General features: G+C 51.5%; 1 protein-coding gene across 3 annotated transcripts in view; it reads right to left on the bottom strand.

The window, feature by feature from the left end:
- RIN3 (Ras and Rab interactor 3) overlaps positions 1-14640 on the bottom strand; it is a 123984-nt gene that overhangs the window by 70519 nt on the left and 38825 nt on the right. For all 3 annotated transcript variants that reach the window (XM_081230316.1, XM_081230315.1, XM_081230314.1), the window contains exon 2: positions 14347-14551. In XM_081230316.1, coding sequence (XP_081086442.1) covers positions 14347-14551 — 205 coding nt within the window. The remainder of the gene's footprint in view (positions 1-14346; positions 14552-14640) is intronic.

Below are 14640 nucleotides of genomic sequence, written 5' to 3'. Positions count from 1 at the left end.
GAGCCCTCGGCTGCCCGGCCCCCGGCCCCCAGAGGGCAGTCTCTTGGCTTAAGCTTCTGCCCTCCGTGAGATGGCCTCTTGGGAGCAGGGACACAATGCACCCGTCAGTCATTGAACCGTGGTCAGAAATGAGCATGCCAGCCCCTCTCCTCGTGCGGGGCAGGGTGGAGAGAGCCTGAGAACCCAGCGGATAGAGGAAGGCGGGAGAGAGGCTTTTGGGGCAGAAATGCGAGCTGGGCAGGGGTGCCGGTGCCCCACCTGGAAGGACAGCCCTCCTAGGGGGCCCAGCGGGAGGCCAGCTCTCCTCTAGATGCTTCTCTGCACTCCCGGCACAGCCTCGCCCGCTGTAAGCGGCAGCGTCACTGAGCTGATGCGTCCACCTGGACCCGGAATGCCCCCAGGAACGCGTCTTTCCAAGAAAAGAGGTCACTTTAGCTCCTCTTCAGAGATCCAAGGCCGAGCTGCCGCCTACCCATCAGGTCCATGGGACCCAGCATGTGTGAAGGAGTGTGTGTGTGTGTGTGTGTGTGTGTGTGTGTGTGAGAGAGAGAGAGAGAGAGAGAGAGAGAGAGAGAGAGAGAGAGAGAATGAGTGTGTGTGTGTGTGAGAATAAGCCTGTGGGTGCTATAAAAAATACAGTTGGGGGCTTCCCTGGTGGCGCAGAGGTTGAGAGTCCGCCTGCCAATGCAGGGGACACAGGTTCGTGCCCCGGTCCGGGAGGATCCCACATGCCGCGGAGCGGCTGGGCCCATGAGCCATGGCCGCTGAGCCTGTGCGTCCAGAGCCTGTGCTCTGAAACGGGAGAGGCCACAACAGTGAGAGGCCCGCGTACCGCAAAAAAAAAAAAAAAAAAAAAAAAAATTACAGCTGGTCTTTGTCCCTGGCTCCTGGCACAGAGCTTCAAAAACCCTTGGATTTTCCTGAGTGATGGGGGTCTTCAGTAATTCATAAAGAGCCCCTTTGGGCCATACCTGAGTTTATGCTAACAGTCGGCTCAAGTGGGACCTTAAAGGAGGGGCTGCCCCAGAAAGATAGTCGCATAATTCGAGAGGGTTGGAACCCAAAGCCCCACCCTGACCTCTGGAAAGGGGAGAGGGACTGCAGACTGAGTTCAAGCACCGGGCAATGATTTAATCTCCTGGCTGGTGAACACACTGACACGTGGGGAGGGTGCGTGCCGCGTTTCCATCGGGAGAGGGTGTTGGAGCTCCGTGTCCCCCTCCCCAGCCCAGACCTCACTCCCGTGTGTCTCACCTTTAGCTGCTCTTGAGTTGTATCCTTTATAATCAAACTATCACCATAAGCATAGTGCTTTCAGGGAGTTTTCTGGGTCTTCCTAGCAAATTATCAAATTATCAAACCTAAAGAGGGGTCATGTTTGTGACCAAGTCAGACAGAAGTGTAGGGAGCCTAGGGACCCCACGTATGTCTGGCATCTGCAGTGAAAGCAGTCTTTGGGGGACCTTCCCTTTAACTTATGGGGTCTGTGTTCGCTTCGGGTAGTCATGTCAGAATTGAACTGAATTGTAGGACATCCAACTGGTATCAGAGAACTGTTGCCCGGAGCGTAGTGAGTGTGTGCAAGTGTGTGAACGCACATGTGAGTGAACATATGTGGGAGTGAGTGTGGAATAAGGGAACTCTGGGCTGCCGCCGGGGTCCCCCCTGCTGGAACTCTGGGGAGCCGGTGGTGCCCCTGGGAAGGCAGACAGCAAAGCTGGATCCTTGACACCTGACCAGGAAGGAGCTGAGGCTGGCACTCTCCTGAACTGAAGCCGAACTGGGGGTTTCTGTCTTTGTAGGGCACGTGTGTGAGGGACACAAGCCAGGTCACTGGTTCAGAAGCACATGCACATAGCAGAGTGGCCCCTCGCCACCCTGAGTGTCAGGAATGGCACAGGAAGGAAAACAGTGTTTTTCAAACTGTGGGTCATGACCCATTAAGGCAAATGCCACCAACCATTTATCTTTCCAAAAGAAAATACAAGAGAATAAAACAAGACAATAGGATACCTATCATAAGGATGGAGTTTTTGTCAGAGTGATCGAGTGAGACACGAGTTGAGGGCCAGGGCCGCAGTACAACATAGACTGCCTACTCCACTGATTGTCAACTTCTTCCTGGACTATTTGACCCCCACTGATCTCTCTCTAGGGTGACTGCAATGACAAATCACGGTTGCCAGCCTCAACTGGGACCTCCAGCAATGCCGCCTTGCAGTCTAATTGGCTCTTTCACACCCAGTACGTAACTATTTCTGGACTTCTTCACTCCGCTGAGACATGGACCCCGTTCTCCACCCTCCCGTTCCACAGACAGAAAGAAAGGAGATAAGAGCCCTCAGACAGGAACTCATCCAGCTGCGGGGAGAGTCACAGTCTGTCACAATCTGCATTTCTTCTTGGGCTCCCAGAGGGCCCAGAGCAGTCAGCTGTGAGCTCTGTGGCCTTGGGTAATTCCGTGGCTTCCCCAAGCCTCAGTGTTCTGATCTGTAAGTGGGGATAACACCCACGACCACCCAGCAGAAACAAGAAATGAAATCAAAGCCCCACGCCTCCGTGTTGGAAGGGTAAATGAGACGTTGCCTAGGAAAGCACCCAATGGGATACACGTGTCTCCACCGATGCTTGCTAAGGATTAATTCTCCATGTGCTTCCACCCTCCTTCCCCATGGCTGCTTGATATTCCTCAGTCTCCCAGTCTCGGGCTCCATCTAGAACTGGGGATCAGTCTACCACATGTGTTTCTTGTGAAAAAAACTCAGAAGGGATTTCTTTGAGAGTGTGCTTCAGCGGAAGGTAAGGAGCCAGAAGCTGAAAACAGCGGCTGATGTCTGCGCTCCGGGCCAAGTACCTTACGTTTGGCATCACCCAGCTCTCCCCACGGCCCCATGAAGCAGGCACTATTACCATTCCTTCTGATGGATGAAGACCCAGGGCCCAGGGAGGTTAAATAAACCCAAGGCCACGCAAACAGGAAGCACAGAAGCAAGATGCAGACCCAGGTGTTGCCAAGAACATCTCACTTATCTCTTGCCATCAAGCCTGTGTTATCTACTCACTGCAGGCCAGGGGTGCAGACAGGGGTGGAAAGTCCCCCAGGCTGGGCTCAGGTTCCCAATTCTGAGCATCCAACACCCACTGTTTCAGCATGGCCACAAAGCCTCCTGTAGCACTTCCTCCTGCCGTGGCCAAGTCCTGGGGCTCTTATCTGAAAAGCTAAGATCAGGTACTGGGTCGGGGGTTTGGGGGGCTGAGTTAGTGGGGGAGGAGCAGGGACGGAGGCTAGAGGAGTCCTCTGACCTTTCCCGCCGAGATGGCAGTCGGGGAGGGGGCACTGACAGGTCCCTGCCTTGGCCACTGTCCTTCGGAATAAGATGGCCTGTTCTGCGTTCCCCTTTGGGGAGGTTTAGCACCTCAGCTAGTCACAGGGTCCCTTCTAGGAAGGAGCCACAGACAGCACCTCAAAAACAGTGTCGCTGTGCGGCTCACTGCAAGAACGTATGCAGAGCGGTAACTCCTACAAAGCGTTCTAGATTAAGGTGCAGCTCCCATGCTTAAACCCAGCAGAGTTCAGCCAAAGCCAGTGCCAGGAGAAGGGCATCTGAGTGAACTGCCTGTGTCCCCATCACACCCCTCCCCTCACCAGGTGTCCACTGCTGATCCTCTAAGGAGATGTTGCCCGTGATGGTTGTTGCAGGTGAGCACCCAGGGGGCTAACGGGCTAGGTGTGCCTCCCAGAGCTCCTTCTCCAGCACCCTTGGTGGGGGGGTCCATGTGCCAATTCTCCAAGCCCCTCTCACTTCTCTTTCTACCCCCTGCAGCCCACTTTTTAGAGCTGCAGGGGGACTCGAATCTCAGCTCTGCTCTTTACCAGCTGGGGGTCTGCAGGCAAGTTACTTTTACTCCTCGGGTCTCGACTTCCTCGTCTAAGCCTGAGAATAATAATGTCCACCTTTCAGGGTTGCTATGAGAATTGTTGGTCATATATATCAATGCCTGGCATAGAGCATGCACTTGATACTTATTATTATTATAGATTGCTACCATTTACTGAGCACTAAACCAGATGCTAAGATTTTTATCTGCATAATCTTGTTTGACAAATAAATGATAACTATTAATACGATTATTATTATGTATCTTTTTTCCAAACAAAGAGATAGGAAAACGGACTTAAAAGATCATTCACCTATGCGGTAGATTAAAATGGCCACAAATTCTTTGCAGCTCCTCCTATCAAGAGGTGGAGTCTATTTCCCTGCATCTGGAAGGGTGGCCTTAGGATGTGCTTTAACCAAAAGAATGTATTGGGGACTTCCCTGGTGGCGCAGTGGTTAAGACTACGTGCTCCCAATGCAAGGGGCCTGGGTTTGAGCCCTGGTCAGGGAACTACATCCCACATGCATGCTGCAACTAAGAGTTCACATGCCACAACTAAGGAGCCCACATGCTGCAACTAAGGAGCTGGCGAGCCGCAGCTAAGGAGCCCTTGAGCCGCAACTAAGGAGCCCGTCTGCCGCAACTAAAAGACCCAGTACAACTAAGTAAATAAATAAATATTAAAAAAAAAAAAAGAATGTAGCAGAAGTGACTCTGTGGAGGTCTAAGCCTAGGCCTTAAGAGGCATGTCTGCTTCCATGCTCACCCTGTTGGACCACAGCTGTCATGTGAAGAAGGCTGAGTGAGCCCGCTGGAGTTGTGAGGCCCAGCCCACAGCTGGCACTAACCGCCAGACAGCGGAGCAAGGCCATCTCTGGCCAGCTGGCCAGATGACTGCAGCTGTTTGACTGACCCCAGGAGAGACCAGCAGAAGAACCACTCAGCAGAACCCAGCCCAAACTGCTGACCCACAGAATCCTGAGAAAGTTGAACAGTGACTGTTTTAAACCACTGGATTTTGGAGTGGTTCGTTATGCCACAGTAGGTAATGCTATAGCTGTGGGTTATGTGGAGGTGGGACCCCATCCTTTGGGTACCCCCCTCCTCTCTTCCTCCTATGAGGTGCTGTTGAGGGGTCCCCAAAGCTTGGTGGGGAAGTTTGAAAGCCACGGGTATGTCCAGCTCCTCACTCTACAGCCAAAGAAACCAAGACCCAGAAATGCAAAAAGACGTCCTGAGGTCACATTATTTGTTCGTGGCAGAGCCAGGACAAGAATGCAAGGCCAGTGACCTTCAGATCAGGGTTGTGACCATTATAGTACATGTCCTCCAACCCAGCCAACCCACCAACTGAGCATGTGTTTTATGCCAGGCACCTGGTTAGAGGTTTTAGATACCTTGCAGCAACTCCCTCCCTGGCGTTTAGAATATTTTACCCCTTGTACAGATGAGAATACAGTGCAGGAAGAGGACTGGCAAAGAGAGAGGGAAAGGGGAGGGTCCAGAGCATCGGGCCTTGGGGCCCTTCTGTGTAAGACTTTAGCCCACGATCTCTGGAGCCAGACTCTCAGAGTTCAGTCCTTCGTTGGCTACTCTTGAGCTGTGTGACTGCTCTGGGGCTGCTTCTTCCTCTGCAAAATGGGATCATGATAGTTCCTGCCTGTGATGGTCGCTATGAGTTAGCGCCCTGAGAACCAGTCCCCTCCCTCTCCTTGCTAACTGACCACAGTTCTGGCCTGGGAGCAGTGCATTCTGCCTCAGGAGATGAATCCTGTTGGGTCAAAGCCAATCATGGCTATTCTGTTCCTCTCTGCCACTCACCCCCTTCCCCAGGCTCCCTCACAGTCAGGGGTAGCCAATAAGGTATCTGGAAAAACATCTGTTCCCTGACAAAAAGGCTGAGCCTAAGAGAAGAAAGCCTTTTGCCCATGACCTCCTGCCTTTAAATGGGTGAGATGGCTGGAGCTGCAGCCGCTCTTCTATAACCATGAGGTGACAAACAGAGGACAAAAGCCAACCTTGAAGATGGAGGAACAGAGAGGTGGAAAGGACCTGGGTCTTGAAGACATCACTGAACTGCTAAACCAGCCCTAGACCCCAAACCTCCATATTTCTCATTAGGTAAACAACAGTAGCCTTATGGCTGAAGCTACCATAGGCCCAGTGCCTCAAAGGATTAATGAAAGAACTGCCCATGTGACTTCAGTAGAGTGCCTGCTATATCATAAGCACCCAGGGCTTCCCTGGTGGCGCAGTGGTTGAGAGTCCGCCTGCCGATGCAGGGGACACGGGTTCGTGCCCTGGTCCAGGAGGATCCCACATGCCGCGGAGCGGCTGGGCCCATGACCCATGGCCGCTGAGCCTGCTCATCCGGAGCCTGTGCTCCACAACGGGAGAGGCCACAACAGTGAGAGGCCCGCGTACCGCAAAAAAAATTAAAAATAAATAAATATATAATAAGCACCCAATATATGGTGTCTCTACCTGCCTCAGAGCCCCCTGCTGTACAGAGGAAGTGTTTCCATCCTCCTGTTCATGGATGGCTCTATGATTCAGAAAGGCAACATGGTGGGGCACCAGGCACCCTGGACACAGAAAGACACCCTCATTAGCAGCTCCAGACTTCAGGTCTCAGCCCCAAGTGAAAGGATGAGCTGAAGGTGAGCAGTGAGGGAATGTGAGGTGGCAAGTCCAGGCACCGGGGCCTTCTCTGTCCACCTCCAGGACCCTCGCTTGTGGTCTGCCTGGGGTTATTAGGAATGGAGCAACTCACACTACTGCTCCCAGCTCACACCGGGACCCTCCCTGAGCCACTGCTCCCGAAAGCCTTCTCCGATTAGCCGGGCCACCTACAAAGCTCGCTGTGCCCCAGGGTCCTCACTCAGCGTCTCTCCTCTATGGGAACAAGCGTCGTCTGGTGCCTTGCTGAGCTGACATCTGAGTCACCCACTCCTTCTGTTCCCTCTTTATTTTTTTCCCCTTTTGTCAGCTCCCCCAGTAGACTGGATTAGGAACTCGCCCAAAGCAGAAGAATCCTCTTTCCCCAACTGTACAAACTGACGGGCAACATGCCCACTCTGAGGGTCCAGTGTTCTTTGAAGAGCTAGGATTCCCCTACCCCCACCCCCTGAAACAACGGGGGGTTCATGGTCAGATCCCTGGGCTGTGAGGCAGGACACAGTGTCCCTCTTAGTGCTGACCCTGGCTTGCTGTGCCCTTCGGCAAGTCACTTCCCCTCTCTGAGCTGGCTTTTCCAGTCTAGTGAAGAAGGGGGACTAAAGCATCCAGGACTCCTTCCTTCTAGAAGATTCTCTCCCAGCAACAGTGTCCTGGGGTCTTTCCCAAACCCCAAGAGGCTTACATGAGGGTTAGTTTCACAGGTAAATTACTGCAGTCCAGGAGGTTCGAGCCCCTGGCTGGGTTGGAGCCTTTCCGTATCCACCTTCAGCCAGAGGGGTTTTGGAAAGACCAACTGATTTCAGTAACAGCTGGGACAGAAATATGCTTAGGGAGAGAATTATGCAGCCACTGCATTCCCCTCCTCCTCTTCAAATAAATACTTAAAAACCCAAAGCTAAATACACTATAAATGGTTTTGTTTTTACTATCCCTTTTTTGGCCTGGACAATCCAGAGCTGTCTGCTTTTCTACTTTTGTTATTTTAGGACTATTTTCCAGTTGCTTGGGGAAATTTTCCAATCACGCTCCTTGGGGCTGGAACAGAAGTGGCTGGTTCTTCCCAGGCACCACAAGTGCCTGTGGAGGTCAGGGGGCCAGTGGCCGAAGCCCCCTCTGGACACACGTGGCCCACCTTTCCCATTATGTATAACGAGGCTGTAGCCTGGCATGGGGCAGAGTTTCTCAATCCTGGCTGCACATCAGAATCACCCAAGGAGCTTTAAAACCATGCTGATGGCTGAGCCCCACTCTAAACCAACGAAATCAGCATTTCTGGGGATGAGGCTGAGACACTGTGGGTTTTTTTTAAAAAAAAGTCTTTGAAAGCAGTCAGTTGGTGGGTTCAAATCACCCTCTATCACTTGGTGGCCATATTACTCTGTCAGAAGTGGGTTTCCTCACTTTTAAAATAGAGAGCCTGCCCCCTGTTCTGCAGGGCTGTTGGAAAGATGAGAGACGGTGCTCGGCACACAGCAGACCCGCTGACTGTGCCTTCTTCCCTGGCCCTGGCACCCTGAAGGGGCAGGAAAGGGGTTTCACCGATGCTTTCGCCAAACTATATTGGACGTAACTGGTATTCCTTGGTCTCACAGCAGGGGAAGATGCCTTGAACATGGGCTGGTCCATATGCAACTCAGGCTACTGCAACTCTTGAGCTAACCCCTCACTACAAAAAGCAATCTTACAAGAGGTTTCTTTCACTAAAAGACCACCTCTTGGCCTAGAAGCAATGACACTTCAGTAGCAATGAACACACATAGCGCCAGATCTTGGTTTCTAACATGATTCTCCAATAAAAGGAACAAGGGTTCCTTGGAGAAATGGCCGATCCTAGGACTGAGGCAAGAAAGATACAAGACAATCTGGAGCATCTTTTAGTGTAAGAAAGTAAGGAAGTGCTCTGAACAAACAAATAATCAAAACACACGCACAAGGATGGGGTTATGTCAAAGGGACACAGGAGCCAACTGAAAGAGCTCCCGGTGGCCAAAGTTGGAACAATTTGAGCAATAAAATAATTATGGTAGTGTTGGATTATAACTCAAAGCATAAAATAAGTACCTATGAGTCTATATTGATATTAGCAAGTGGTCGAATAAATAAATAAATGGGGGAGAAGAGACAAATCTCTTGGGTGTAAGAATTTCAAGTAGTTTATGTAGATGCTCTGCCCTCAAGTAGGTGGAGCATAAATCGCCACTCCCTGAGCGTGGGCTGTGCAGAGTGACTTCCTTCCAAAGCCAACTGTATGAAAGGGGAAGGAGAAGGAGTAACTTTACAGCGGAAACTGACAGCTGTTCAAGGTCAACATCAACAGTGATGTCATGTTGACAGTATGAACCTTTGTCATGTGATGAGAATGGCGCTTTGCCCATGGGATCTTCCTCCCCAAAACTCATACCCCCAGTCTAACCATCTGACAAATCCCAGCTGAGGGGCATTCTACAAAACACCTGACCAGTATTCCTCAAAACCATCAAGGTCGTCAAAAACAAAGAAAGTTTGAGAAACTTGCAGCCAAGAGGAGCCTAAGGAGACCTATGACTATATGTGATGTGGTGCCCTGGATGGGATCCTGGAACAGAAAAAGACATTAGGTAAAAGCTAAGGAAATCTGAATAAAGTATGGGCATTAGTTAATACTAATGTATCAATACTGGTTCATTAATTGTGACAAATGTACCATACTCATGTTAGATGTTAACAGTGGGAGGAATTGGGTGAGAGGTACGTAAGGGAACTCTCTGTACTGTCCTTGAAACTTTTCTATAAATCAAAAACTTCTAAAATAAAACTAAAAGAAAAAAACACCCCACCCTTTGGGTGCAGAATGAATAAAGATGGCTTTTGATTGCCTTGCTCTGGATACACACAAATCAAAAATGGGCCAATATGTTCCCAGAACCTTATCAGAGAAGCAGACTGCAGGAGATGGGGAGTAGTAGAGGGGGTGGGACAAGGTCAAGGTGATACAGATATGTGGGACAAAGGGGCTGGATCTCCAGTCTCCTGACCACTGGCCCCAGACATGATGAAGCACTGTCTCTCACTGGTGCCATGAGGGGTGGGTCCAGGTTATCTCTGAGGACCCTCTGAACTCTCACAGCCTGGGGGCTACCCAGTGTCTATATCTTAAAAACGATGAAGCCATTGCACGGGTGGAATTTCAGACAGTTCCATGAGAGTGATATTATGCAGCAAAGGGCCTTCCCAGCATCTCCTGAAGATCATACTATGCAGACTCTGCTCTTACTAGCTGTGTGACTTCAGGCACGTGACTTAACTTCTCTGTGCCTTCATATCCTTATCTGGAAATGGGGACACTAATAAGACCAACCAGATAGAAGTCGCTGTGAGGATCAATGAGATCATGCAAAGAACAACTTTGGGTAAAAGCTGGCCAGTCTTTTATCAGAGCATGAGCTTTAGGGCTTTGCTTTCTGCTTGAAAATACAGAAGCTCACAGGGAGGAGTGGGGTGTGAGGGCGGAGAGTTGAACAGAAGGTGCATCTCCTCCAATTTTGTTGTCCTCGGGGCTGACCCAGTCCCTGTGGTCTCAGAGGGAGAGTAAGGGGGCAATAGCGGGAAGGGCCCGGCTAACCTCTTTCAGCCCGTCACCTTCGGTCTTAACAGTAGCCTGTGGTCTCACTCCTGGGATTAGATTCAAGGCTCTGGCCAAGGGTGTCACTTCAGGACCCAGCCTGAGGCTTTCTGTTTTCTATACTCAGCCCCTGAGTTATAAAATAGCGACCTGGGTACCTCCACCTACTTGGGGTGAAGAGGTGTCTGGGCCTCTTGCAGCCACGGAACGTGGGATGAAGGCTTAAAGCCTTGTGTGCTCACCTGGAAAGTAAACACAGCCACATGACCTTTGTCCCTCACTGCAGGCAGGCCCTGAGCAACTGGCCCGGCTTTGCCAGCTCCCCAGAACCAGCCCCATCCTCCCTGCCATCCTTCATTCACTTGTTCTAACGAACACCCAAAGCCAGACATACTCTGCACCCAAGCCTGAGCCAGATGCTGGCATTGCAAGGCAATGAATGCTTCCTGGTGCTGCCCTCCAGCGACTCCAGTTGGCTCCAATCCCTGCAGTCATGCTCTCTTCCCTCTCCGTGTGCCCCAGCCCAGCTCATGCCCACTTCTGGGGCTCAGCCTGGGCTGTTCCATCACCCATCCACCCACTCACCACCCCCATCCCAATCCTGCCCATCCATCCTGCATGGCCCAGCTCAGCAACTGTCTCCTCCAGGAAGTCTGCCCAGATCAGCCCACCTGGACAGGCTCCCCGCCTCCTCTAGGTCACTCGCTGTCCTGCCTTTTACCCAGTACTGAGACATCCCCTCCCCATGCCTTCCCATTCATATCCATGCATGAAGCCCGTACCAGACCCTCTGAGAGGACAGTGGTAAGATCAGATTTTATCCATCTTTAAAAACGTGTCTTATACCCAAACCCATCTGGTATTGATTGACCTCAAAACATTACTTCTGGGCCTCCCTGGTGGCGCAGTGGTTGGGAGTCCGCCTGCCGATGCAGGGGATACGGGTTCGTGCCCCGGTCTGGGAGGATCCCATGTGCCGCGGAGCGGCTGGGCCCGTGGGCCATGGCCGCTGGGCCTGCGCGTCCGGAGCCTGTGCTCCGCAACGGGAGAGGCCGCAGCGGTGAGAGGCCCGCATACCGCAAAAAGAAAAAAAAAAAAAAAAAAAAAAAAAAATTACTTCTTTTTCTTTCTGGCTACTAACCTTCACCCTTCTGAGGGGCGTGCTTTGGCTTAACCAAGACTGGGATCAAATCTCAGCCCTGTAACTCACTAGCTGTGTGACCCTGGGCAGGTGACTTCACTCCCAGTGATAGAGACTGCTGGGGCCCTGCCCACTCTTTTTAGTGGACCCCAGTCCTGCTTCCAACAGCCAGCTTGGCATCACTCTGCTCACCGGCTGTTTCTGGCCAGAGTCAGATCTTCTCATACTGAGAGCAGAGAGGTGGTGCTGGAACATGAATCCTTATCCCCCATCGCCTGGAACCAATGGCTATCAGCAGTCAGTGGATAATATCAGCTCCCTCAGCCCTCTGGGCAGAATGACCTTGAGATGTGTGTTCTACCCTGGCTCCCAAAGTGCCCCAGCAGAAGCCAGCTCCACTGCCCCCAGGGGTAACCTGCATCAACATATGCCTTTTTTTTTTTTTTTTTTTTGCGGTACGCGGGCCTCTCACTGTTGTGGCCTCTCCCGTTGCGGAGCACAGGCTCCGGACGCGCCGGCCCAGCGGCCATGCCTCACGGGCCCAGCCGCTCCGCGGCATGTGGGACCTTCCCAGACCGGGGCACGAACCTGCGTCCCCTGCATTGGCAGGCAGACTCTCAACCACTGCACCACCAGGGAAGCCCAACACATACCTTTTATTAGCTGCCTTCCCTTCCTTGTCTTATTTCCCCCACTGGTGTCCCCTGGGGTCACCTCCCAGATCCTCAGCTCTGGGTCTGCTTCTGGGAAGCCCAAGGGCACTCTTCTTCACCACAGTTTCATTATCAGTAAAATGAGGATAATGGCAGAGTCCACCTCACAGGATTATTGTGAGGATTAAATGAGATGATGTTCATACAACACTTGGTACAGGGCCTGCCATTAATAAGCCATCTCCACACAGAACCACTATTGTTGTTTTGAGTTGGGCTTGTCGTAAGCTTTTTGAAGAGAGTATTGAACCTTTGGACAAAGCGGGCATGACTTACACCCAGTGCAGCTCACCTTGGAGACCCACTTGCCATCTCCCGGGACGGTCCTCACTGTCGGGTCCACCCCCATCTACACGCATGCCTGGACACACCTCTCCTGATGACCAAGTAAGGTCCAGAAAATGGCCATTCCTCAGCACCACAACCTTGCGCTTGGGCCTGTTTCTCAGCTGCATCCTCCCAAGAAGGGTGGGATGCTAATCCCCTCAGATCCTAATAGGGGAGTGCAACCAGCTGGGGTTGCAGCCTGGGAATACCGACTGGAACACCTGCTGGTATGAATCCCTGATTTTATTTTCTATGCAGTTTCATAATCTGCTCTAAAGCCTCAGGCAGTTCGAAACTGAAAGCCTTTAGGTGGGGAGGAATGAAACAACAGATCTTGTTTCCTTGAGGATGCGTCTCCCTGCCACGCCCCCCACCCCTCGCCCCAACCCTCCCCCAGGCTGACCCTGGGGCCATGCCCGGTGCGGGGGAGGCCTCCCCTGGCCCCGGAGGGATTCAGCTGGGTCTTTAGGCCTCTACGGTCCCCACTCACTATGGCAGGAGCCTCTGTGGGACTTTGTGGGACTTTGCTGGAGGCCCCATGAGTTCCAGTAATTCCAAAGTTCAGGTACAACTGCTGATTTGATGGATTTTATCTAGTCCAAGATGAATTAGTCTGCTAACTACCTGAGCCCCCTGTGTTTAGGAGTTTGGACTATCCCCCGGAAACAGTGTAGCGATACATACCACACTGAAGGTCAGAACAGCAAAAAATGGCTATAAGATGCAATTCCATCTTGGTCAAATACAACCTGTGTGTATGATACAGCACGGGAGCTCCCCGACTGCCTGGGTTCAAAAGGCAGCTCAGGCACTCGATCGCTGTGTCCCCTGGGGGAGGTCACTTAACTGCTTTGTACCTCAGTTACTTCCTCTGTGAAATGGGTATATTAGTATTACCTACCTCAGAGGGCTGCTGTGAGGATAAACTGTGCTAATACATGTGACAGTGCCCAGAACACAGTAAAGTGCTTGGTGAATGCTAGCTGTTACAAATGTGGGTGTCTGCATGGAAGATGAATGAACAGATACGCCACACACGCCCAGCAGAAATGACTTCTGGAAGCAGACCGGTGGCTACCAGGGGCCAGGGGAAGAAGGAATGGGGAGTAACTGCTTAATGGATACGGGGTTTTATCTTGGGGTGATGAAATGTTTTGGAACTAGATAGAGGTGGTGCTTGCACAACCTTGTGAATGTACTAAATTGTGCACTTAAAAAATGGCTACTTTTGCGTTATGTGAATTTCACCTCAATTTTTAAAAAGCCCCAAACAAAAAAAGACTTCTGGGAAATAGGTTAGGTGAAAAAGAGTGGGTGGCAGAGACCTTTATCAGACACTTTACTTCTTACTTTATCACTTCTGTCCAGCTTGATATTTTTTTTTACAGTAAATACTTATATGTATCACTTTTAAAATTAAACAAATTAAAAACAATTTTAAAGGAAGTAGCACGTAAGAGAAAATGCGTGGTGCGTGGCATCTATCTTCCTCTTTAATGCTTATACCACGAGGAGGAAAATACTATTAATGGCCCCATTTCAAAGTGAGAAAAGTGAGGCTCAAAAAATTTAAGCCATTTCCCAACTCACAGAGCTTGACTCCAAAACAAAACACTTTCAATTCCATTACACAGCCCCTCATATTCACATGTAAAATAAGGGGGTGTAAAATGATTTCTCAGTTCCCTCCGGCTCAGCTCGGATGCTCTCTAGTCCCTGGATGCCTGGCTGAGTTCTCAAAGTGCCAGTCCTGCCGCGGGCACCCATACGCCCAGAGAGCCCCCGCCAGCCGTACATCCCCAGTGGGACACCTGCTCCCCAGAGCAGAAACTACACCTCCCACCAGTCCCTTGCTCCTGAGTTCTGGTCGAAAAGCTGATAAAACCTAAGAAAAGAGAGCAAATGGGCAGCTGTCCAGAGGGCAGCTACTTCCGTGGGAGCCCGCGCAGTTCCTGACAGCCGGACCCGCCTACCGGCCATGAGGTGGAGAGACCCCGACTCACCCCGGCCGCCTCCCGGTGCAGGATCCTGGTCGCCTCTGCCCGGCCCAGACCCAGATGCAGCCACACCGGGCAGGTCTTGACGAGCTTCTCCAGGACGCTGATGCCCCGGAGAGGAAGGCAGTTCTTCGGAGTGACTGGTAGGCAAGGCCCCATGCCATCTTCCTCCTCTTCCTGTCCCTTTCCTTTGCCAACATCTGGAATAGGACTGAGAATAGAATCAAATGACCAGCCCGTCCTGCCGCCAGCTCAGAGAGGGGTTTACAACAAACGGGGATTCACTTCAACCATGCTTAT

Source organism: Mesoplodon bidens, assembly GCF_964165515.1.
Source record: "Mesoplodon bidens genome assembly, chromosome: 3".
NCBI lineage: Eukaryota > Metazoa > Chordata > Mammalia > Artiodactyla > Ziphiidae > Mesoplodon > Mesoplodon bidens.
This window is presented reverse-complemented; position numbering and strand designations above follow the sequence as displayed.